The 25,292-nt window shown below is 43.0% G+C and overlaps 1 protein-coding gene across 1 annotated transcript in view; it reads left to right on the top strand.

Moving 5' to 3' along the window:
- The window catches only part of MSH2 (mutS homolog 2), a 45,616-nt gene extending 33,080 nt beyond the window's left edge, over positions 1-12,536 (top strand). Inside the window, exons 11-16 of the mRNA XM_048298629.1 lie at positions 2,602-2,699; positions 3,732-3,977; positions 5,502-5,706; positions 6,088-6,335; positions 9,734-9,906; positions 12,127-12,536. Coding sequence (XP_048154586.1) covers positions 2,602-2,699; positions 3,732-3,977; positions 5,502-5,706; positions 6,088-6,335; positions 9,734-9,906; positions 12,127-12,297 — 1,141 coding nt within the window. The 3' untranslated portion in view covers positions 12,298-12,536. The remainder of the gene's footprint in view (positions 1-2,601; positions 2,700-3,731; positions 3,978-5,501; positions 5,707-6,087; positions 6,336-9,733; positions 9,907-12,126) is intronic.
- Positions 12,537-25,292: the final 12,756 nt, after the last annotated feature.

The raw sequence follows: 25,292 nt of genomic DNA, 5'->3' as shown, positions 1-25,292 counted from the left end.
ATTGCTTTTACTGTGAGTGTTTATACAGACACAAGCTGCAGTAGGGAACGAGCTATTTATGTTTATCACCAAATGTGACATGCAGCAATTTTGTTGGTGATTACCTTTTTCTTCCCTTTGTTCCAAATCTTCCCTAATTTCTATTGGTCCTGTGTATTGAACTTCACTTCTGTGGCTCTTTTGATTGAACTGTTGAAAAATTTAAGTCTTCAGGCTAATTGCATTGAGGCTGTTTCAGTGTGTCCTTGTCTGGACAGCAGTTCTGACACAGATCAGCTGAAAAGTCTGTATTTTTTTTGTTGAATTTTAGCTGTTTTAGAGCATTTTAGCAGGGGCAAGGGCTGCATCAGCCATCAGATGTTTCTCTGTTCTTCAGTGTTTTTACACAGAGCAAACGAAGTAGAAAGTTGCATGTGCAGAATTGGGCAATAACTTAGGTTGAAGGCTACTTCTTATCCCTCACTCAAAGCAGATGCACCTTGGAAGTTAGATCCTATCTCAAGATTAAATGGTGTAGCTCAAGGCCTTGCCCAGGTGCCCATCTTCTTAAGTATCCTTCACAGTCTCGTGGGGCACAAGGTCCAGTGCTGAATTACTATTTATGAAAACTTTCCTAATCAGGTCTAATGAAAATTTTCCTTGCAGAAACTTGGGATCTTAGTATCTCCTTCTTTTGCTCTGCACCTCCAAGGAGAGTCTGTTGCCTCTTCCCTCCAGGCTTCAGATTCTCTCAGCCTGGGCAGGCATCTCTCTCAGCCTGTCCTTGTGTGCCGTGTGCTTCAGCTCTGTACCACCTTTGTGGTGACCATCTGCTCCAGGTTCAATGTTGAGAAGACAAAACCTAAAACCAGAGATGTCATCTCAGGAATGCTGAATAGAAGGGAAGAATGACTTCCTTCAGGATGCTGGTTCCACTCTAGCTACTGCAGCCAGCATGGGCTTGGCCTTCTCTGCCTCAGGGGCACACTGCTGGCTTGTGTTCAGCTTCTTGAGGGACCCAGTGGAGAAGGATTTTATGATTTTTTTTTTGTTTTTTACTGTTTTATAGCCATGTGGACCACAGTTTGTATTGGTGGACAGAGTTATTTCATCCCAGGTGCAGGACTTTGTATTGATGTGTGCTGAAATTCTTGTTCACCTATTTCTCCAGCCTGGAGTTATCCCAGTGAATGGCAGCTCTGTCCTCCAGCACACTGCCAGCTCTCCTTCCTGTGGCATTGTTATACCTTGCTGAGAGTGCATTTGAGAGTGCATTCAGTTTCATTGTTCAGGTTGTTAATCAAGGCATAAATAGGATCAGCCCCAGTATCAACTAGGAAATGCTGCTAATAATCAGCCTCTAACTGGACTTCAGCCTCCTGACAAGTTCTCCCTTGTCTGTCAGTGGCAGATCCAGGAGAAAACTAGTTTTTAAGCCTCCTGCTTGTGTTCCATGGAAGGGTGACAGCTGCAGAGATTAATATATGGTGCAGTCCATTTCAGACAAGCCCTGCTGCTCGTGCTCTGTGTGTGAGTTCAGCAAGAGTCAGATCTTGACTGACACACAAGTGTGAGGAGCACTGCCTACAGGGCAAGGCTGGTTTAAAGCCAGGGCTATCACTAATAGTGACTGGTTTCTGTTAATCACTCACTTTCATAGTTATAAATCCTTATCTTCGAAAAGGAGGGCAAACATATTGGTTCACACCAACCAATATGTTGGTGTATTTCACACCAATTTGCTTAAATGAACAAAGTGTAAACCTTAATTGCATTTTGTTTTAACATTTACTCAGAGGATATTTTTTAAAAACATCCCTGAAATGTAAAACAGCTTTTTCTGGTTCTAAATATGTTGTGAATCTAAATGTATGATGAAATTAGGCTTTTCTGTAACTGAGAAGATGTACTTAGAACCTGTACTGTGTCATCTGTTACTTTCCCTTAGTGAAGCAGCCCATGCATCACTAATAAAAAAGAATTCTTTGTGCTTAGTTAAGTTATAGTTGCTTCTGTAGGTGGTACTAGAAGTACAAGACTGACTTCTGCCTATAGTGTGGGCACACCACTTGGGTGTGTTTCTTATTCAGTCTTGCAGACTTTTGTTCTTTGTTTAGGAGACAAGAAGTATAAAAACTTGTTTAAACTCTTTTCTTTATTTCAGCTTACCTTAGTTTGCAGTCCAGAATCTGTTCATAGTGACTGTAATTAACTGAGGTTTTTACTAAATGAAAGAAGTCAATGTCTTCAGATCTGATAAGCCTGTTGTAGGGCTCTGGGCTAATTAGGCAGTTGCTTAGCAGCAAAATGTAGCAAAATAGCCAGAAATTCAGTTTTAAGAGCTAGTCCTTATCACATAGCATCTCTATAACATGGATGTTTTTAAGAGTCATGTGTTGATGCTAGAATTTCTGGTTTGGCCATTATGGGTGATCTTAAACTTGGAATTAATCTGGAGGCTGTCTTGGTGTGGATGAATAGTAGGTCAGTTGCTTTGTGGTCTTTGCTGTTAAAACAGGTGCGGACACCTGGTACTGACTCACAGATGAGGAAGCCAAAAGTTTGGCATTGTAGGTGAAGGCAGGACACCACAGCTTCTAAATACTCTTGTTTTGTTCACAGCAAACTGAGCGCCATCAATGATGAGTACATAAGGAACAGGGAAGAGTATGAAGAGGCTCAGGATGCAATTGTTAAGGAAATCATTAACATTGCTTCAGGTGAGTGTGCCACTCTTGGTGTATGTCACAGTCCGGAGTGCTGGGAGGACCTGCAGTTCCTTTGAGGGTCTTCTACAAACTGTAACATTGTCCAGAGAATTGGTGTGAAAAGTGAGGTGTGGCTTTCAGACAGCTGTTGCAAGTTTGAAATATGAATTGTCTTCTGTTGCCAGACCCTTTCCTGGCATTTCTGCAAATGTGCAGTGATGAGGTGTGTGCAAATGCTAATCCTGTAATAGGAACAAAAATAAGGCTATAAAGGCCACATCTATCCTCCACTGACCTCCCTGACTCTGGGCACCTTCACCCTAACAGCAGAAGAGGTGAAGGACAACAGAGAACTGAAGGAGTGGGACCTGAGGTCTGTAAGAACATTGATATGCAATATAAGATCAAGTTAATCATTGCTTATATGGCAATACAAATTATTGGTTTCCTAAGTTATTTCCATATATTTTGCTCCAAGATTGTCTCCTTTCAGGGCCTTCTTTATTATCCTTCACCAAAAGCAGAAGAGACACTGGGGAGTTTGGGCTCTAGACCAGTCCCTTATCACTTTCACTGAAAAAAACCAAACACCAAAGCTTTAAGGTTGGTACTGGGGGAAGCCATTTAGTCTGGTGTCACAGGCACTGTATCTGACAGACCTCTCCCTCCCATCAGTCACATAAACATAGATGGCTGCTGTGTCTGAACCGTCTGTGCTGTCTCTCTGGTGTGTTTGCTTGCATGAGCATCAGAATCCAGTGTATTATTCAGGAAGGAAACATACTGGATTTCCAGATGAGGGAAAATAATCAACATGGCCTCACCTCTTCCTTTCCTTAGTCTGAAGAAGTCCCCTTGGTATTCAAGGCACGGAAACTTTAGGAATACATCCTAGACTCACAGGAGGTGACTTCCATCTTGAGCAAAATTGTTACTGCAGGTGAATTAACTTGATGGACTCAGTATAGGCTTCAAGGTACCTTCTCAGCTGAAGCAAAAGAATGGCTAATGGCACTGAATTTGTATCTCCTCAATGCAAACCAGGTTATGCAGAGCCCATCCAGACGATGAATGATGTGATAGCTCAGCTGGATGCCATTGTCAGCTTTGCTCACGTGTCAAACGGGGCTCCGGTGCCCTACGTCCGTCCCGTCATTCTGGAGAAGGGACAAGGCAGGATTGTGCTGAAGGGTGCCAGGCATCCCTGCATCGAAGTGCAGGATGAGGTGGCCTTCATCCCCAATGACATTACATTTGAGAAGGGCAAGCAGATGTTCCACATTATTACTGGTAAATACTTCTGTTCTCTTTTTTGTTATTTGCTTTATAAATGTCTTGAGTATTTCCAATAATGATGTTTTTTTAAAAAAAACCAAACCAACAACAACCAAAACAAATCAGCAACCTAATAAAATTCTGTCAAAACAATTTCTAACATCAAGGGTGAGCAGCTACTGAATTACTTATCTTTCTGCATGGGGAATAAGAGTTAGCTCTGGAAAAGAAGAGAGGGTATTTGTAAGCTATTATTTATTGCTATTATTGATTATATTTTTTTTAAAAAAAAGTGTTCACAATGTTAATGTGAAATGTTACCTTTGACTGTGGATATTCTACATGTTTCTGTACATACAAGCATATTTCTCATCATCCAAGCTAATAGTGATGGAATTGGTTACTGTGACTTTCGTTGTAGTGCGCTGTTTGGAGAAGTTGATCACTAATTTACAGAGAGTCATTTGTGAAGAAAAAAGAAGCTGCTAGGACAGTAGAAAATAAAAAAATTGTCCTTCCTTAAAGTAAGGCCTTAGTGAATGTAACTCCACAAGCTAGGCAACCTCAGTAGCTGGAAAGCCTGACCCTGCTAAATTGATGTGGAAAATTCCACTAGGCATCAATTGTACTGTAGCCATGTAGGCACTTTTTGGAGGCAAGATTTTAAGCATCCTCTTTGTTAGTGTTTTCTTTGTGAAGTATTAAAGTTGATTTTAAATGCAAAGCATGTTTCAATGACTGTACCATTTTTTACCCTTTTCTCTGGTGTAATTAAGATAATTTTACTACACACCAAAACATTTTTAGTGTTTATAGATTTAATTGGATCTTAATTTCCATCCAGATGTCCTTGACATACGTTCTGAGTAGCAAAGATCTGAAATTAGAGAATGATTAATGAGTACTTCTAACATAATCAAAAAGAAAAACTGAAACCCTGAATAAATGCATGGCAACACGCTTCTTTTTCTGGTTAGCAAAAGTGTAAAATTGGTTTTAATGATCAGTTTCCTGGATAATACTTTTTATTTCATTTGTACTTCAGTTACAAATAACTAATTAATATCTGGGTTTGCTGATTCTAAGTCACCCATTAGCTGGTACCCAGGCTGTAACTAAGCTGTTTCATTTTTATAGAGAAATTTTAATAGTTGTTTGAGGTGAAAACAAATTATTATAATTCTTAAGCAGAAATAAATACTGATGGTTTTTAATTTAAAGCTTATTAGTTTTAGGCATGAATGCATGTTTTAGATGACTGCTTATACTTTTGAAAAGTCCCAAAACTTATGAAGGCCCGTAATGTTCTCTGATCACCTTTCTTTTGAAAAAGGAGCATTCAGTAAGACAAACAAGCCTTGTTAGTCCTGGAGCCACTTGTTGCACCTGTTAGACAAGTTTGCTGCTCTTTTCTGGCGAGACAGTAATAAGTTTAAACACTCTTTGTTTTAATTTAGAGCCTGTTCTCCTTTAAAAGAGCTGTTGAATTGTAAAAAGATGATGCTTTTTAAAATAATTCTTGGAAAATTTCTTCTTTAGGCCCTAACATGGGGGGAAAATCAACATACATCCGACAGACAGGGGTGATTGTTCTTATGGCCCAAATTGGGTGTTTTGTGCCGTGTGAGTCCGCAGAGATAACCATTGTGGATTGTATCCTGGCTCGGGTGGGAGCAGGAGACAGCCAGCTGAAAGGAGTGTCCACTTTCATGGCTGAAATGCTGGAAACTGCTTCAATCCTTAGGCAAGTCTTGTGCTTTTGTTCGATGGCGTTGGTTGGGGTTGATGGGAAAGGAGGCGCATTTAAGGTGCATTTAGGATTTTTCTTTTCTGGGGAATCTTAGTGGAGGATCTCAAGTTCTTTTTAGCTTGTTCATAAGTTCCTGAAGTAGCCTTCTGTTTATTCCAGTGGTCAATACAGAGCTGCTACCAAGAGGCCAAAGTTCAAATGGGACAAAGGACCTAATTTGGAATGATCTGTGTGGTGCTGTGTCTGCACTATATATGTAACTAAGAAGGGTCTTTTGCCTGTTCCATGCTCTGCATCCACAGCATAACTTGTGGTACTCCAATATCCAGAGTTCATGCTGCTATCAAACGTTACAAAATGCTCTTGTGGTTTTAGGACAGCAACTGAAAACTCCCTGATAATCATCGATGAGCTGGGAAGAGGAACTTCTACCTATGATGGCTTTGGCTTAGCGTGGGCTATCTCAGAGTACATTGCCAGCAAAATCTGTGGGTTTGCCATGTTTGCTACACACTTCCATGAACTGACAGCTCTTGCTGACCAGGTGCCAACAGTAAATAACCTCCATGTCACTGCTCTGACCAGCGATGACACACTGACGATGCTTTATCGTGTCAAGGAAGGTAAGACTGTGTCTAAACTTCATTTTGCCCTGGGGAAGAAAAATCTTAATGGAAAAAAATCCCCCCCAAAAACTCATGTCATACTTGAGGCTTAGGGTTTATAATACATATGTTCTTCTCTGTCCATAGACAGTGTGTATGACAGGAGCTCTGTCCATGTGTGAACACAGTTGGTGGTGATGTTGATGATTATTTGTGATAATTTCTAGGCTATTTCTGCCATTCAAATTGATGTTACTGAGTTGCTTCCCTTTTCTTTTTGAAAGATGGAGAGAAGGGTTCCAGAATGTTATTTTCTGTTTTCCTAAATCAGCCATTTCAACCTGCTGATGTAAGAGACTTAAACTTGTTAAACCGTTCTTTTAAAAGAAATGAGTGCACCTTTTATGTGCTGATAGTTTTTAATAATGTCTATATCATTATAATAAGACTTAGTCTTATGTTGCCCAATTTATGCAGTAATTTGATGTAGGAAAAATCATATGGTTAATTTTTAGCAAATGGCATCATAGTGAAACAACAAGTAGCCTGTTTTGTTAGTGTAAGATCAGTTAGATGTATTTAATTAAAACCTTTTAGTGGATCCAGTTATTCCTTTCAGTATTAAATTAAACAATTTTTAATTAGGCATAAATTTCATCTATTCCTTCTGCTTCTCTATATCCCCCATCACTTGTTTTTTCTCCCTTCAGCAGGAGCCTGTATTTATTGCTAAATTAAGCAGAGCTGTAACTGTGGCTTGCAAGGTGTGCCCATTTATGGCATTCTAATTTAGCTGTGAACTGTACAGTGATTTTGGATTGTTCTCACTAGAGCGTTTCAGTCCGGTTGGCAACCTTGGGGCTGAGATTTTGATTTAAAATGTGGGCAGAGTACTCCTTCTTACTCTGTGTACCTCTTAATTTTCCTCCTCTGAGTTCCACAACAAAGGAATGAGTTAGATGACACTTGGGTGGGTAGAACAGGGTTACTGTAGAACACTCTGACTATCCTGGATCTGTTACCTTGCTGGTTTTACTCCTATGGCATTACTGATTGACTATTTCTTACTCATTTCTTCTGGTTTTAAATCCATTAAATGACTTCATTTCTTGCCCTTAGATTACATGTATGACCACTTCTAATTTTGTATTCCCCTCTGGCTATAATCTTGCAGTTAGGTTTTGGGTACTTTTCTGTAAAGCTTGGGAGACTGCTCTGAGCAAGGGGAATCACAGCAGAAGTACTGCTCTCCTCTGGCTTTGCTGAGAGTCTGCTCAAAGCTGGGTGGGCTACCTCTGTCTGCCACAGCCCTGTATCTTTTAACTCTGTGTCCTTGTCTTTTGGGATCTTTATTCCTTTGAGATGGGCACTGTTGGTGCACTTTGCTTGAATATTAGTCCAGAGCACTGTGGCCCTGGTCCCCAGCCTGTCCCAGTGGAGAGGAGGTGTCTGTGGTTCTTTCCTAGTTTGTTGTTTCCCATCTTCTCCAGCACATGTTGAGCTCCTTCCACCAAGTGAAGGTTCAGAGCCCTCTGAAAGCCTTGCTCAAACTGGTGCTTAAAAGTGATTTAGTGTGGCATTGGAACTGAAGAAAAACAGTCATAAACTGCTGCAAGTGTACATTGAAACTGTGAGTGGTTTTGGTGCAGCAAGAGATGGTGATGTACAGAATCTTCAAACAAGCCATCTTTATTTAGATGCCTTATTTTGAGCATGTTGGTTGAGGAGGGAATCAATATACACTATATCAAAACCTTCTACCTTCTGAATCTTTTGGAACAGCAACTCGTACAATAAAACCCCCTAATATTCCCCAGACAGTTGGGTGAGTTCTCTTTCTTCAACCCACTCCTTTTGTTTTTAAAACCTGTACTAATTCAGCCATTCTGGTCCTGATAAAAACTGTAGAATCCCAGTTTAATTTTTTTCTTCAATCAGTTGTGCCATTTTCAGTCATACACATCTTTTTGTACATGCAATGTCTTTTCATTCCATCCATTTTCCTGGAAGTGCTATTGAGCATGGAGACACAGTATTTTTTATCTATCTACTTAAACCTCTGTCAGAGGAGATACAACACTATGAAATCTTCATCTTTAAATATCTGGACTCTAATTAGATATCCATCTTGCACCAAAGTTTTTTGCATTTAGTGTTTCCCTTTTGGAATTGTTATGTTGCTCCATCAAGCATGTGTGTATAGGCAGCTCAGATACAGCTGTGTTTTGAAACAAATAACAGGTTTGATGTCATTTGAAACGTATAACTAAATCTGAAAAGCATGACAAGGGACTTTTATACAGGATTTTCAGCCCTGTCCTCATGCTTCAAGAGTGACAGAATCACTGGAAGAGGAAACACATGAAGTACTGTTCTTCAGGCCTCTGCTCAGGATTCTCTGAGCTGAGAACTGAGTTAGATTTGAGTCTGGGGAGGTGTCTTTTTTATACAAAATCAAGAAGACTGATTTCTGCTTAAATGTGTTAATTTCCTTTAAGAAACCTGAGAGATTACAAGGTTAATAAAACAGAAAAAGTCGAAATGCTAAATCTTCCTTCACCTATTCTTCCGTTACTCAGTATTTAATAGATGATTAGTTGAAAAACCCAAAAACAACTGTCATTTTGCAAGTGTAATTAATTTATTCTTAGCTCCTTGATGGAAACCAGAATTAAAAGGATGTAGTAATATATGTGGGAGAACAAATGGAATTATGATAATGTAAGCAAATAAGAGTTGATAGATTTTATCAGAGGGCTTTTAATACTGAAGTGAAAATTGTTTTATGTAACTGTGTATAATTTACGTATTTTGAGCAATTATGAGGACTTTTCTCAAACACATGTTATAAACAGTGTATTAATTGGAGTAAGTGTGAAGTTGCAGTTGAAAGATTTTGATATAATTAAAGATGATGACTCCTGGAGACTGAGGAGTTATTTGGTACAGATGCAAAGGAGGAGAGGGATGATTGAGAACGCAGCATTTTTAATGTTTGTCTATACACATACATACATGTATTTATATAGGTATAGAGTAAATGTGAGAAATATCCATTAAAAAGCACGCAAATTATTATATTCTACAGACTGTGCTGCTTTAATAAAAATCATTGTTCAATTTCAAGTATGAGAGGGAAATTCTCTGTCTGAAGAGTTTTCCATTTCTTCCTGAAGCACTTTGGAGCTGCAATTACTGCTCTAATAGAGCTTAATTAAGTAAGAGTGTATTCTTTATTCTGTGTTACCATTTTTAGTAGAAAAAATAAATCAGAAAGTGTTGGGGAGAACCAAATCAAGTCACGCACTTAATTCTTCAGAACAGAGAACTATTACAACCATGTCCATATAATCTCTGAGCAGCCATATTATCTTCTGTGAATTCTTAACTGTTGGGGTTTTTTTCTCTGCTTCCAGGTGTCTGTGACCAGAGTTTTGGAATACATGTAGCAGAGTTGGCAGCTTTCCCAAAACACGTGATAGAAAGTGCAAGAGTGAAAGCATTGGAGCTGGAGGAGTTCCAAAACATTGGGAAGTCCAAGGAATCTGAAGGAGAACCACCAGCCAAGAAGTTATATAGAGAAAGAGAGGTGTGGTATCAGAAATAATTTTTAAAATTTGTTTTGCTGGAATAGCTGAAGCAAAATCATTTAAGGATTCCGATTCCCCCAAAGCTTGAGAATAATTACCTATAATGCATTTTTCTGTAACAAAATATCTTGGCTATGATGTTCATTAGGAGTTGAAGAGATGTTCAGGGATAGTGGGTTTTGATTTAGATTAATTTCAAGTTAACATAGGCAAGAATTTTATCTAAAAATAGTCATGAGATGGAAACTGTTTTTTTTTCCTCAAAGAATAATGCCCAGCAGTACAGCTTGAGTTATACTTGAGTTATATATGTGTGCCTGTCCAGTGGAGTTTTATTTATGCTGTGAACCAAACAGGAACTTTGTGTTCATCACTTTTGTTGACTATTTAATTTGTATGCAAAGTTTCTTGGGACTTAAGATAACAGCTTCTGTTACCATTGTGTAGAATATTCTTGGCTCTGCAGTTGGGTCACACCTGGTTTTGCTTCCCGTTATTTGAGTGTTCATTAGTGCCGAGTTCTTAGAGCCCAGTGTGATCAGATCTGTTCACACCAGAGAAAAGCTGAATACCCACCCAGCCTTCTCCTCTGTGGCCTTCCATGTCCCATCGGAACTGTCACATCTCAGAAGCTGATCATATCAAAGAACATGGCAATCAGTACCTGGAATGTCTGATGTACAGGTGTCACAAAATGAAGTTTCTTTAAAGAAGCTTTGTTAGCAGGTAGTGTAAAGGACAGCAAAGGCTGCAGGAAGCTTTTTCAGAATATCCTGTGTCGTCTTGTTGCTGGAGTAAGAGTCCACAGTGACATCTGTGGCAGCCTCCTGGGAAATCCACATGCTTCTGCTTTGTGGCTTTCATTGGTTTTTGTCAGCAGTTGGGTCCTCCTTGCTGTGTGCATACAAACCTGCTTCCAGAGCACAGTTCTGTGTCCCAGAAGTCAGCCTGAACCTTCACAGCATTGTACCACATTTATCTCCTTCTGGCAGCCTTGGTAATACAGCAGTGTATGGAAGTCTTGAAGTGTTAGTCCATATCCAGTACACTTCCTACATTTAAAAAGCCTTTGCTCTAGACAGAGGCTGTTCCCTGTTACTTTATTTTCACTTTCAGAGGTCAACTGCATTTGTTGTTCTAGCTCAGTAAGTGGATCTGATGCTTTAGGTGAACAATCTCTGGTTTGTTCTACTTTTTACTGCCAGAAGGCTTTCCCTCCAACTACCTCAGTTGCTCCACTATTACCTTTCCTCTGTCAGGTGTCATGGTGAAGGAATTTTCAGATTAGTTGGACCTGGCTGCATGGTCCTAAGTTGGTGTAAATTAAATTGACATTGCAAACACTTGTGACAAATACAGCATCATGTTTTATTCTTTAGTGTTTCAGTAATACATAATATTCCATAAACTCTCTAGGCAATAGAATGGCAGAGCTTTAGATGTCTCACCCAGAGAATTTGTCTGCCTTGGTTAACATCATGTGTAGAGGGAAAAGGGTGCTATTACTTTTTGGAAACTTCTGCACTGAAAACTTCTGCATCAGTCTTAAATGATAAGAGGAAAACTAAGTAAACTTTTCAGTAGAATTCTAAAATGCAGAGGACAAACTTCTGCATTCTGGACCAATTGTTTCCAATACAGGGATTCTGAATACTGTTCATTGCAATGTTTGTTCTTGCTATTCAAGTCAGATTGTTTAGAAGTTCCACTTTGCCTGTTTGTGTAAAAGCATATGCATAAAGCTTAATTATCATCTGTTCTCCTTGGTGACGGCCACTCTCCAGTTGCTTGGTTACAATTTGTTCTTTCCTTTTGCATATTGAAACATTGCTTTTGATTGACAGTCCCTTCTAAAAGTAACTAGTTTGGGTAATATGACCATTCTGGTGCTATTATTGCTGGCAGTCCCCACCTCATGTGGCTGCACACTGGAATTAAATGTGGAACATTTATAGGAGATCATAATGTTCAATATTGTGTTTATGCTGATCAACTCGTGCTTTTTGCTCATGGACTGAAAAAGAACTCCCAGTACCAGCATAAGTGGTTTGTTCTGGTGTTTAGAACTTGATAGCAAGGACAAAGATAACCATGATTTTTGCCTGCACTGAGTTTCTGCTGATGAACAATACTTTGTATCTGTAGGGAATTCGGAAAATTCCTGCTTGCAATCTAAACATCCTTGCTGTTTTCTTTTCCTTCTCTTCTCTCCGTTTCAGGAAGGTGAAAAGATAATTGAGGATTTTCTTTGTCAAGTGAAAGCATTGCCCCTGACAGATATGTCAGAAGAAGACATCAAAGTCAAGTTGAAACAGCTGAGAAATGATGTGCTGGCAAAGAACAACAGTTTTGTGAATGAAATAATTTCTCGAACGAAAGTTATATCATGAAATGTGTGAGAACAGGATACAGCTCTTGAAGTGTATTTTGTATTGAAAGAACTATAATTTTCTTGTCTTGTAGCTTTTATACTTCATGATACTTGTACTGATTTATGTAGGCATTTTTTCTTGGATTGTAATTATTTTGTAAAAAATTCTGAGCATATTATGTGCCAGATTCCTGCTTTAGTTGGGATCATCTTGTCCTTTTAGAAGTTTACAATAAAATGTTTTTTTCCTATCAAGAACTATTGACTGCACAAACAAAATGTGTAATATTTTACCAGAAGTGGGCTAGAAAGTCTTAACAGTTGAGGTGTCAAACAATTGCCAGAGCCTTGGAAAGCAGCAGTGCGTACACAAAATCCTTCTCCTAGACCATGATTCTTTTTCGTGTGATGCAATTATATTAATTAATTCACTAAAGATTTAGTAATGCCATGTTAGTGCTCCATTAGAAGAAAAACATCTAAGTGTGTCCAGGTAGCCAGGAAGGCCAATGACATCCTGACCTGTATCAGCCATTGTGGCCAACAGGACTGGGGCAGTGATTGTCCCCCTGGGCACTGGTGAGGCCACACCTCAAGTGCTGTGTCCAGTTCGGGGCCCCTCACTACAGGAAACACATGGAGGGGGTGGAGAGACTCCAGAGAAGGGCAATGGAGCTGGGGAAGGGTCTGGAGCACAAGTCTGAGGAGCAGCTGAGGCGCTAGCAGTGTTCAGCCTAGAAGAAAAGGAGGCTCGGGGGAAGCCTGATCTCTCTCTACAACTCCCTGGAAGGAGGTTGTAGCAGGGTGGGCAACAGTCTCTTCTCCCAAATAACAAGTGATAGGACAAGAAGAAACAGCCTCAAATTGCAGCAGAGGAGTTTTAGATTGGGTATTAGGAAAAATGTCTTCACCAAAAGGCTTGTCAACACCAGGGAGCAGGCCACCTGGAGAAGTGTCAGAATCACCACCCTGGAGGTATTGACAGTATATGTAGATGTGGCACTCAGGGACATGGTTCAGTGGTGGCCTTGGCAGTGCTGGGTTAACAGTTGGACTCCATAATCTTTGGTCTTTACCAACCAGATGCTTCTGTGGTTTGCCAGAAATTTTTTGCATGTGTACCTGCACAGAGCTGGGGAGGGGTGAGGTGGGTGGGAGGGAGGGATTTTTTTTGTTTGCTGTGTGAATGGTAATGCTTCCCTGAAATATACTATAGGCCTGCTCTTCCTGCCTGAGTTGTGATAATGTGCATATTTTGGGGGTTTTGTAATGTAAGCAGAGGTTGGGGTGAAGTTACATTTTAACTGGAATGTCTGAGCTGGTCATGATTAGTGAGGTCTGTCTACAAAGTAAGAATACATTGATTTTTATCTGATGTGCTTCTCTCATTGAGGCAGTTTGAAAGCATGCTGGTACAAGTTTATTTTCTCCTTGAAATTTAGCATTTTAAATTGTAGCTGAAGAATACTACCTATATTTAAAACTGTCAGTGTTGAAAGACTAATGGGAAAAGGTGTTTGTTGCAGGAGAGGATAGGAATAAAGTCATGCTGAAGATGTTAGGCAAACTCTTGCTGTGTTCCGAGATTGCATCAGTGGGTGTGTGCTGGGGACAGCAGTGCTGCTGTTAAAGCTGTGCTATAGCCCTGTGTCAGGGATTAATGTGTTGCAGTGGTCTGCCTTTAAGCATTTAAGTAGTCATAAAAGAGGTGTGATGTTCAACTTGCTGTTGGATAATGCTTGTACTTAGACCAGAACTGGGACATACTAGATCTACTTCTTAACAGAAGCGCTAAAGGCTTGTTTGAGAGGTTGGAGTGCTGCCTAACACCTTTTTGGCCTTTAAATTAAAATGCATTCTACTTAAAAAGACAAAAACAGACTTGCATGTAGAAGCAGCACAGTTGATGCATGGTCTGGAAAAGCACGTAAATGAAAAACGACTGTTGCATAAAGTAATGAAAAATATTTTTTTTTTTGCAGTATATTGTTTCAAGCACCAAGGTATCCAAAAATGCTGAATCAAACTGCTTTGGGTGTTGCTAGAAATGGGCAGTTCCTGTGAGGGACTGGAATGGCTGCTACTGACAGCCTGTTCCTGTGTATGCTGAGATCCCTGGAGTCTGAGCAGAGATGCCCCTTTCTGTCGTGTGGTATAAAACCACCAGAGGTCATCTCTTCCAGGAACTTCTCCATTTTCCCTTTGGCCCTGTGTGCACTTGAAGTGTCTACTTAGCCGAGGAGTTCCTCATTAAGCTGCCATCAGCAAGAGGAGCCACTTCTCTGCTTTGACCCTGATTCCCAGTTTCCCTCAGTCCCCTTTATGTTCTTTGTGTCCACTCTTTCCTTTCTGGATGTGGTGCATCAGTTCTGTGTGTCCGCAATGTGCTGAGGACAGGCTGCTTTTATTTTTGTATTGCAGTTGGAGGCTGATAGAGCTGTTCTGTGTGACCGGATTTGCCTGTCTGAGAGTGAAAGGTGCTTGTGTGTTATTCAGGAGTGATGGACCAGCTCTGGGCAGCACCTTCTGTGTGCTTCAGAAAGGGTCTTGTGTATCTGCAGCAAAGAAGATTCAGTTTTTCTCATGCCCTTCAACACTCAAAAGGAAGAAGTGTGCAAGATAACAAGATTTTAAAACTAATCTTTTGAACTGTTTTCTCCACTACACTTCCCCCTCCCTCTGCTGCTGGATATAGGCAAGAGAAGATCAGGCAGGGTTAAGTCTCCATATGTCAGTGCTGCTTGCAAACTGGGTTACAGGTAGTGTGATTTCATGTGAGCAGGCGGGGTGGCTATTTTTGCTACTTCCAATTTAGCTTTTTGTTCAGAAATGTACCTATGGGACAGGAGCAATTCCAGAACTTGTCTGCTTATCACAGAGCTGTGCCAGGGATGCAAAGATTATCAGAGTTTCAAAAGAAAGTAACAAGGCTGTTGAGGAGCAGTGAGGCCATGTACTGTTAGCCCAGAATAAAAATGCAAAGTTCTCTTTGCTCATTCACTTGGGAAAGCTTGGCACTGAATGCTTGCTGCAGGCACGTGGTCTTTTTGGTCTCTGCTGTTTCTCTCCATCTAGAAGGCTTTTATGAAGAAAACTGGATTACATGGGGTAAAACGAAAGAGGGGACATGAGTGAACACTGATGGAATTAATTTTCCTTTTATGATTCCACTGCCCTTTTAGTGATCAGGATCTACCTCTTTGTGTGCAGGAGCACCTGGTAGCCAGCCTGATGAGAAAGTGTTGGGTTTACCTCTTGGGTTGTGGTCAGAGGCTCCAGTCAGGGTTGGATGACTCCAGGGATCAAGCCGACAAATTGGGGAATGCTGCCTGTCAGCTCGGGACTCAGCTCTGTGTGTTGCAGCTTGCAGCTGTGCCTGTGCATCTCAAATAATAATGCAGTCGCCAAGTGGCTCTGTGTCTCTTTTCACCACTGGAGCTGAGGTGGTTCTGGAATCAGAAATGGCAGGAAAGGTACTGAGGTGAGTCCTTGCCCACTGACAGTGGCTGGAGGAGACTTTGAATCCTTGGAGAGCTTGGGCTCTCTGCTGGTGAGAACCGGCATGCTGGTGGCCTGGCTTTGTGGAACATAACAACTTTGCATTAGTTCTTGGTGGATGGAGCTGTTCTGGGCTGACAGCCACCCTGTAAGTGACTGGGACTGCTTGTGGTCTAACTTTTCCAGATACAAGACCTCATTGCTGAGGTCTGGGGTTGTGTGAGCAGTTTCATCCGGTTTGGTGCGAGATTACGATGACGGTTTAAGCTGGTTTTCATGGCATTAATTTAAAGAGTTTTCGAACATCCAACCACTCACTACACAGGCTGAGCAATTTTTCTGGCTACAAAGCAGTGAGATAACTGGTCTTGCTATGCTGCAGTGGGGCAGATTTATTTGAAAAATCAAGGGAGAGCAATTGCTGCTCTGTATCTGAAGTAGTGTGAGGTTATGCATCGAGTTCTTTGCCTCTTGCTGACCTGGGAAGAAGGAAAACACACAGCCTCAGGAGACTGAAGCCTTAGAATATAGGGGAGAGGTGCTGTCATCTTTCTGAGATGGCTGCAACCCTTGCAGGTAGAACTTGGCTCTGGATGCTGTTTGCTGAAACAGCCTTGTTAGCAGTTGTCTCTCAGATATTCCTGGTCCTCTCCCAGCCTTGCAGCTGCCTTTCCCAGCCTGTTGCCTTTCCTCTCTCTACTCCTGCCAAGCTCCTGCACTGTTCCTGTGCACAGGGAGCACTTTGCAGTGCTACTTTTACATATGTGTGTCTCCCTCAGCTGCCAGCAATGCTTTTTATTTGCACGGGGTGGGACAGGGCCCTGCATGTGCTGCTTTGCCAGTCAAAGTGCGGGGACGAACCTCTGCTGTTAAAGAGGGGAGTGGCAATTTCTGATCATATGTAGTGGCAGCTGGGACTTACCCTCCTGACATGCTGTCCCCCTGTCACCTGACCCAGCAGCAGTGCCTGTAGCTGAGGGAAACAATAGTGTAAAGCACATGACAGGTTGTGTTTGCTCCTGCAGCTGCAGAGTAGTGCTTTCCTAAAGGTGAGAAAATGTGTTTGCATTTTTGCCTTTGTGGGAAAAAAGGTGCCTTGGCAGCTGGTTTGAGCTGCTGGATGCCTGTGGCAGTGTCCTTAAGGATGTAATCGTTCTGTCTTTGTGGGGACAGTTGGAAAACTGACAACAGCTGTGCTAAACAAGGAGAGCTGAGGGAAAAGCTGAGAATAGATAGCCTGTTCCTACGAGAACATTTCCCCTGCTGATCCACCCCGTCCTGCTGCACACTGAAAAGTCATTGCTTGTCAGGGCGATGCGCTTGTACAGGAGGTGGCTTCAATATGCTCTTTCTCCAAAAATTAGGCAACTGTTCCCCTGTATGTTGCTGTGGACTCTGGCAATGGGCCCAGCTGCCATGGCAAAGAGCAGATCTGCACTGGAGGGCTGCTGCAGGTCACTCTGGCAGTCTGGTCCCATCTCCAATCTGCTGCTGGACCATGCGGTGAGGGAGGCAGGAAGATGGGCAGCATTCCTAAAGTGTCTGTGCCTGCCTGAAGATGCTGCTTTATACCCTGAGGAACATGATTTTTTTTCCATACTGAGATTTTGAAATATCTTCAGTCCTGCACCTTTCTATTTGTGCACAAAACTTCCGGAAAGCGTCCACTGCTGTGGACTTCAGACCAGAGATTGTCAGTATTTTCAGCATGCCTGCTGGTTTCCCTTGAGTGGCTGTTCCCAGATGCCTCAGACAGCAGACAGTCCAAGCTTTTAAACCTCTCTGCACCCACCTGACCCTATCCAGAGCTGCCTGGGGACCTGCTCTCCCTGTGCAGGTGCAGCCAGAGTGGCACTGTAGGGAGACAGAGCCAGCAAACCGTGCCACGTGCTGCACCTCCTCCCCAAGGCCTGTGGTTCAACAAAAAACACTCTACAAAGGATCAGAAATGTAGCTGTCAGAATGTGGTCCCAAGCCTTGCAAGGAATGACAGCATGTGTTACCATGGTGCAAGCCTTGTGGGTTTTAGGTGATTGGGGAAATGCTGTTGAGAAGCAATTATCTTCTGCCTGGATATTTGCAGTAATTCTTCCTTGCGTCTTTCTGCTGTAGGTTGTTGCTGACATGAATGTCCCTTCCTTGGTTTTCAGGGTGTCAACATAATGGCAAGTAGTTTCCTTACGCTTTCAAGTGCTAATGAAGAAGGTAAAAATAAAAACCAAGCTTCATATCAATGTTCAACACCCAAATTACCAGCAAGATGATTCTGATGCTCATTTTAGTTCAGGTGCTCTGGCTGTCATCTTTTTTCGCCATGACCTGGGAGGGCAGCGTAGTTTTGGTTTCTGTACCTACTGACTCTTTTCACCTTGGGCAGATTTTTCAAGCTCACACTCCCTTTCTTCTTGCAGGAAGTCATCTTTCATATTTTCATTCTGCTGTGGCGTTTATCATTCAGTGCAGGGGCACTGGGATGCGCTGTAGCAATTCGCTCGCACCTTGCTGGCAATCAATGACATTAAAAGGTAAAAAAGGAAGCCCGCTTACTTTGTGCCTGCTGTGTAAAAGGATGTGTATTGTAGTGCCCAAGGCTGGTGATATAGGTGCAGGAAACCAGGGGGTGCATGTGAGCTCTGTGAGAGTGGATGTACATCCCCAGCAAAACTGAAGCAGCCCCCAGGGTCTGAAAGCTGCACTTCTCCGTGCTGGCACAGAAGCCTGAGATAGCAAGTGACTACACCAGCTGTGAGCAGCCACCTGGGGTAGCTCTGATAGTGCAGAGCCCACGGCGTGGTCTCCTTCGGTCCAGTTTGGGAGCACCCTGGTTGCTGTAGGAGCCCTGGCCACCAGCACAGGCTGGCCTTTCTCTGGAAGTGTTCTAGAAGGTGTTGTTTCAGCACTCGTTTGCCCACTGCCGTTTTGCTCTAGTTATTCCCTTTAACTTAAAAAAAGTCACCTGAGACCAAAACCACCTGTTTGAGGTTGCCCCAGAAAATGAGCAGTGCTTGCTAAGCAGGCAGTGGATCACCAGCACTATGAAACACTTGCATGGCTGGGTGGCTTGCTTAAAATATTTGATCCTCAGAGGGGGAAGGTCCTGTGGGACCCCAGCTCGGACCTGCCCAGCTGCAGTGGAGCCACCTCACAGTGCAGTAACACAGCCCTGGAGAAGAGCTAACCTGGCTCTAGCAGACCTGAGCCATATTCCTGGCCATCTGATGTACAATTTCATGTACAGTAGCATTTTAATGGCTCTTTTTCTTTTTGGTTTTTGGACTCTGGGAAGGAGATCAATTTCCAAAAGGGAAACCTTGCAGAAGCCCCTCTTTCTGTGCTGCTGTGGCTGGATTTCAAGGATGATTTAGTATGATAAACACTGGTTATGAGAAAACTGCAGTGCTGTTTATCTTTCTGCCGTGGAGAGGCACAAGATTAACTCTGTAATCTCTCTTGTAAGAGATGTGCTCACTCAGTGTGAATCGGAGGAGCTGCAAGAGGTAAATGCTTTTTTTCACCCTGAGATTAGACTGGCTGTTGATTTGGCCCATGAATCCATGCTAATGCTGTTGTGCTCTCAGTAGTTCTCAATGGTTTAATTTCTCTCTGGAGTGTAGTTTGTAGATAAAAGTGTAATTTTCTTACTGGAAAACTTTGAAAGCTGATGAGTATCTTACCCATTAGTATTACAAAGTTCAGTTTTACTGTTTTTTTAAGAATGAGGACTGGTCTCCATCAGTGACTAGATGCTTATTTATCCTGTGCACGAGAGGAAATCAAACCATCCAAGGCTTTGCTGCACCTCCCACGCATCCTGAAGCATGCATTTCTTAGGATTTTTCTTTTCCTATTACCCTTATCAAAGGACATCATTCAAGGCATCAGGCTGCTTGAAGGTGTTTAATGTGAACAAGGAGTTTTTTGAGGGAGTGTGGTAACCAGTGCAGTAATCTGACATTTGCAGATAATGCCTGAAAACTTGCTCCTTGGCCCTTCCAGGAGGACACAGCAGCATGTAAGGGATGCCTGGTACGAAATCCTGAGCTGCTGTGCCTGCTTTGGGCCAGTCCCTTTATGAGGCCTGCCTAAGTAGGATCTTTATCCAAATGGGGAAATTTAGTCCAGAAAATAGATTGCCATGCATCTGGTCTATAGAGAGCAGGCAGCCATTCATGCATTTCACAGGGAGCTCAAAGAAACCTCCATAACCATCAGTCAGGAGGGTTTTGGAAAACCTTTGCATGGCTGTAGGTGTCAAGTGCGTTGTCTGCTTTTGAGATGGTGTTGGACGCCTTTGGTTGCTGAAGGAGGGATGCTTATCTCTGCCTCTGCTGCAGTTTAGTGTATCCCCAAACACAGTCCTGCTTTGCACTGCAGCCAGCACAGTGCAAATGCTCAATGTAAATCCCTCTGGTTTTAGGGCTGTGGAAAACAGGGAGGAGAGGAGAAGTCCAGCCATGAGGAGCATGTGCTTAAACTGCAGTGGTACAAATGGAGAACCACAGGGTGTTCACCTCATGTACCACAGTCTGCTTGGCTTTGCTGTTATGTGAGTTAATGACAAAGCTTGCACTGATTTGAATAGAGCGGGACGAGGTCACCGTAAGTCTGTGTGTGATGTTTCAATTCTCACTTCCTTGGGTAGTGAAAACAAGCCCTGAGCCCTTTGAAGCTGAATGGGGTTCTGAACATGAAGGCTGAAGTGTGGGGCCCCTGCACAGGCTCTGGGTGTGGAGGACCAGTGCATGGTTAGTCAGAAACCACCACTGAAAGCACCTCAGTCTTTAATTAGTCACCAGGAGAGCTGCTCTATACCAGGCCCCTTTGCATTCACTGTCCTCTCATCTCTGTTTCTCCCTGACTTTGTGGCTGTTGCCTGTCTTCTCCATCTCTTTGTTACCTGTCTGTTGTTATCCTCCCTTCCCCTGTCTGGGGCACCATGGATGTTGGTTGGAACACAGCTTGGTGATGAGGGAAGCACATGACAGGGCTAAGCAGGGAGCAAATCCTCTGTGGGCAGGTGGGAGAGGCTGCAATTTTTGGATGCCCTTCACATGCTGCTCTAAAAAAGCCACACAAACAAACAAACCAGCAGAAGCTGTTTGCACTCAGAAAATAGCCCCCTTTCTTCTTCTGAAAAAAATGTACACATTTTCAGTTCCAGCTGAGGAGGAAAGTGGCTGCAAAGATCCATGCTCCTGAATGTGTGCAGGCAGAACAGCTCCAGGATTGGATGGCAGAAAGCTTGATGCCATCAGGTTGTCTTGTGCCTGCTGAAAATTCACCTTTCTAGAAATGCTTTTCCCCACTGCTCTGCACCCTCTGTCAGGCCATGTTAAAAACATCCATGAGAGCAGATGAGCTGTGATGAGTAGGATGTGAGTCCCTGTGGCAGAGTGTGAGCTTGGCTGTGGAAAAACCCTGGCTGGGCTCTGCTTGTGGCAGTTTCAGAGAGACCAGCTAGAAACTAGACTAACAAAAATAAGTTCTCAGCTTCAATGTACCCTGAAATTCAGCAGTTCCTATTTTAAAATGGACTGAGTGGCCAAAAATCGTTGCTGGAAAAACTATATAGAAAGATGTTGGGTTTTATCCAGTTCATAGTGGAAAAGCACATGGACAGGCATCCTCACTGCTGTCCTGAAAGAAAAAGGGCTCTTTGCTTCCCTCCTGAAGCAGGACCCTAAGTAAAACCACTCGGGTATCACCCTCACCCCCCAACTCAGCCCCTTTCTGGGGAGAGCAGCATTTATTCTAACCCATCTTTTTAGTGGCTTGCAACTCTATAGCCTGTCCAGATAGAAATGCCCATTGATGATATATTGGGATTGGAAGGACTAGATTTGTTCAGCAGTGGGGGAAGAAAATCCATGTGATTTCTCTCTCCCTGGAGTGTCTCTGCAGCCCATGACATTTAACCACGGAGTAGAAAACCTTGGCACTTTGAGCTGAACACCACACTGTGGCGGCCGATTGGCCTGTGGCACAAGGGACAGAGAGAGCTCTTGGTAAGACAGTCTCTGGTGCCAGAGACTTAGTGCTCACGGTGAGGGAAAGAGGCCTCTCCCAGGATGCTTGTTCTGTTCTGTTAATCTATCCCAGTTTGGATTCCCCGGTTGGCTGTCGGCCTCTACCCCTCATCACCCCTCCAGAGCTTCCCCATTGGTCCCTGTTCCCTGGTAAAACTTTTCCCCGCCCCCAGGTAAAACTCTGAGTTTCGGGATCATGTTGGTATTTGCCCCTGCACCCTTTGACAGTGTAGCAGCAATAAATGCTCCTGCCGGAACGCACACAAATGCCCTTCTCGACTCTTTGCTACTGACAATAATACTGAACCCACCCGTGCGTCTGTGGGGGCGCACGGGACCCTACAGAGCCAGGCAGGGACAGTAATACCACACCCCTCACAAGGCAAATATTGCCTGCTCAGAGCTCTCCTCAGGATCTCAACATCCGCCTTGCAGGTGCTTTAATACCGCCCACAACAAATTTCCTGCCTGCGCAAGAAAGCACTGAACCAAGCAGGGACAAGCTCTCTGAAGGATGATGCTCCCAGACTCCCAGAGCTGCCAGCACGGTGTGTTAAACACTAATGGGGTACTAGAAAAATACAGGAGGGTGTAGGACTGATGCTAGTAACACCCAGCTGCAGTTTCTGGAGTTTTAAAAGATTTTAGAGAAAAGATGACTGACAGTGCTGAATGATGCAGTGAATGCATCCTCTCCTGACTATATGGGGGTGCTACTGGTGCTGACTTGAGCATATCAAAATCATCTCTTGTCCTGAGAAACCTTCCCTGGGCATCTGTGGGTACCAGCAGAGTCTTGGAATGATTTTCTTTATGGGGGCTGTTTCTCTCCTGGCAGGTTGTGCAGATCCTCTATGTCAGCACCACATTCTAATCAGAAGTGGGAGATGTGGGAATGGTGCCACTGCTGAGCCAAAGGGCTGATGGGCAGAGAGGAAATGTACCAGATAAACAGGATGAGAGGAAATGGTTAGATTGGATATTAGGAAATTATTTTTCATGGAAAAGGTTGTCAACTATTGTAACAGGCTGCCCAGGGAAGTGGTGGAGTCACCATCCCTGGAGGTATTTAAAAGTGATGTAGATGGGACATGGTTTAGTGGTGGGCTTGGCAGTGCTGGGTTAATGATTGGACTTAGTGATCCTAAGGTTCTTTCCCAACTTTAATGATTCTGTAATTCTATGATTCTCTGAAAGAGAAGTGTCACCCTGAATGCCAGGCTCCTGCCAGCCCACCAGCCCTCCTTTCATTCTGTTGGGCAAAGACAATTTCTTAAAAACCCTTTAATAAAATTATGTTCTTAATAAAACAGCTTTTGAGTCTTCTCTGCTGGAGTTATTTTGTATTTATTTGCTTGAAGGGCATCCAGGAGCACTTCTTTGTGCACCAGTGCCAAACCACCTTCTCCTTGCAAATGGGATGGATGTTGGCAGTGCTCTGGGTGCTGCCTCGGGCTGACAAGCGAGCTGAGTGTCATTGTGTCTGCACAACTGCTGCCACGCCTGGGGCCCTGTGGCACTGCAGGTGATGCAGGAGCCACCTTGCCAGGGAGACCTGGGCACTGTGGTGGCACCCATTCTCCTGCTCAGAGTTTGGATCCTGAGGTGTCCTGCAGGTGTGACCAAAGTGAGAGGCAGGAAGCTGGGAGATGGGTAAAACACCCCCAGTGGAAGTGCTGAGACCCCTTTGGTGTTCCCATCCCTCCCAGTCAATTTGTGCAGGAATAGCTCTGGGAGAAGAGTCTGCTGAGATGGATGCTGGTCAGCCCCCAAATGCAGCCCAAATTCCCCCAAAGGCACCCAGGTCTCCCCACATTTGGCTTTAGGGCTTTGGGCAGCTGACCCCGTGCCTGGCAGTGCACAGGGAGTTATCCCCCACCTGCATTGGCTGCTGCCTCTGCCTGTGTTAAGTTGTATTTTCTTACTGTGGAGATGCACAGAGGGTGTTTGAGCCCTCTCTGATGGTATGTGCTGGCTGCACCCATCTGCAGCACCTCTGTGGAAAAGCAAACAAGAGCACCCGTGACATGAGGCAGGATTTTGCACTGGTTATGTTTCCATTTGCTTTGGAAAATAAAATGATGTGCTCTAGCAAGAAAGTGCTGTGATATTTCTGGGGATTTTACAGCAGAGCCTGTCTGTGGCTCCAGATTTCTCTGTAGTCTCTGCTCTTTGTAGGTGAAACCAATCAAAAAGAGTGAACAATCCCCCCCAATTGTTTTCACGTGCACTTTTGAAGTAATTTTTTTACAGCATTGCTGTGTAGATCAAAATGCATTTAGGTTGGGATGTGATACCATAAAAAAACTTCTAAAAAGTTAGCTCATTGACTTTTCAGTGCCTAGGTACAAAGGAAAAATAAAGTAATTTTTAGGATGGCTTTTAAAATTGCTGAGAGATGCAGCTGTCTTTTCACTGGCAGCTTCAAAACCTAGAGCTATGCTTTTTTTAGAGTACTTTGATAAATGCATGTTTTGTTACAATTCCACTGAACTGAGCTGCTTTCCGATTCCTGCCTCCTAGTTCTGATACCTGCACGATGGGAGGATTTGTCCCCAACAGCTTTTTACATGGCAACATCTGCTTTCAGCTCTTTCAACTGCCTTTAATAACAAAACTCTCAGTGCCCTGATGTCCACTTTTACCAACTTTATGTGCACAAGTTGGTTTGGTGAAAAGTTCAGAAACTGCTGAATATTCTGTGTTTCTGCTGAAGCCAAGGTGCTCAAGATTTGTAAGGTCAGGACTCTGATTATCTGCAGGAGCTACCACACAGAAAAATGTGCTGCCTACAGCATTGGTCTGGGGCTCAAGGATCTGCTGTAAATTCCTGCACAGGTCTCCCATGTTGTGGTGGACAAGTCCTCATCTCTCTGGTATCTTTCTGTGTATAGACTCACTGAATCATTCATGTTGGAAAAGACTCACGAGACCATCAAATAACGTATATGAAATGAGGGTGCCAAAAATGTCTCATTCAGAGGCTTGTGGAGAAGCTTACAGCTGGTCATGAGATGCTTGGAAATCACCAGCGACAGAAGGGAGCCAAGATGGAGTATCTGATTCATCCACAGGCTTCTCATTATTGATAATGCTCTGAGGGGCTAGAAAAAAGGTAATTGCACTTCAGATGGAAACAGTGACTAAAAAATGATCCTTGATGGTTCATTTTTTTTTCTCTAAAGGGCTGTGGATACAGCCTGTAACTGCCTATAACCATTTTTAATATGAGGTAATTTCTGCTTTAATGATCTCGCAGATCTCAAGGATATGCTAACACTTACCACCAACTATTAGATCTACATAGGAGTATTTCACTTCTTCAGTACTAGCACAGATGATGCTCATGAGAGGTTGCTTAATTATACCTACATTTTGGAAGATGAGAGACAAAAATAAATATTAGTAAAAATCAACATGATTATATGGGTATGAATAATCTTGTCCATACTGGCTTTTTCCTTTCTGATTTGCAGAGATTTCAGGGATG

This window comes from Corvus hawaiiensis, chromosome 3 (assembly GCF_020740725.1).
Source record: "Corvus hawaiiensis isolate bCorHaw1 chromosome 3, bCorHaw1.pri.cur, whole genome shotgun sequence".
NCBI lineage: Eukaryota > Metazoa > Chordata > Aves > Passeriformes > Corvidae > Corvus > Corvus hawaiiensis.
The sequence above is the reverse complement of the archived record's forward strand: the minus strand, read 5'-3'. Positions and strand labels throughout refer to the sequence as shown.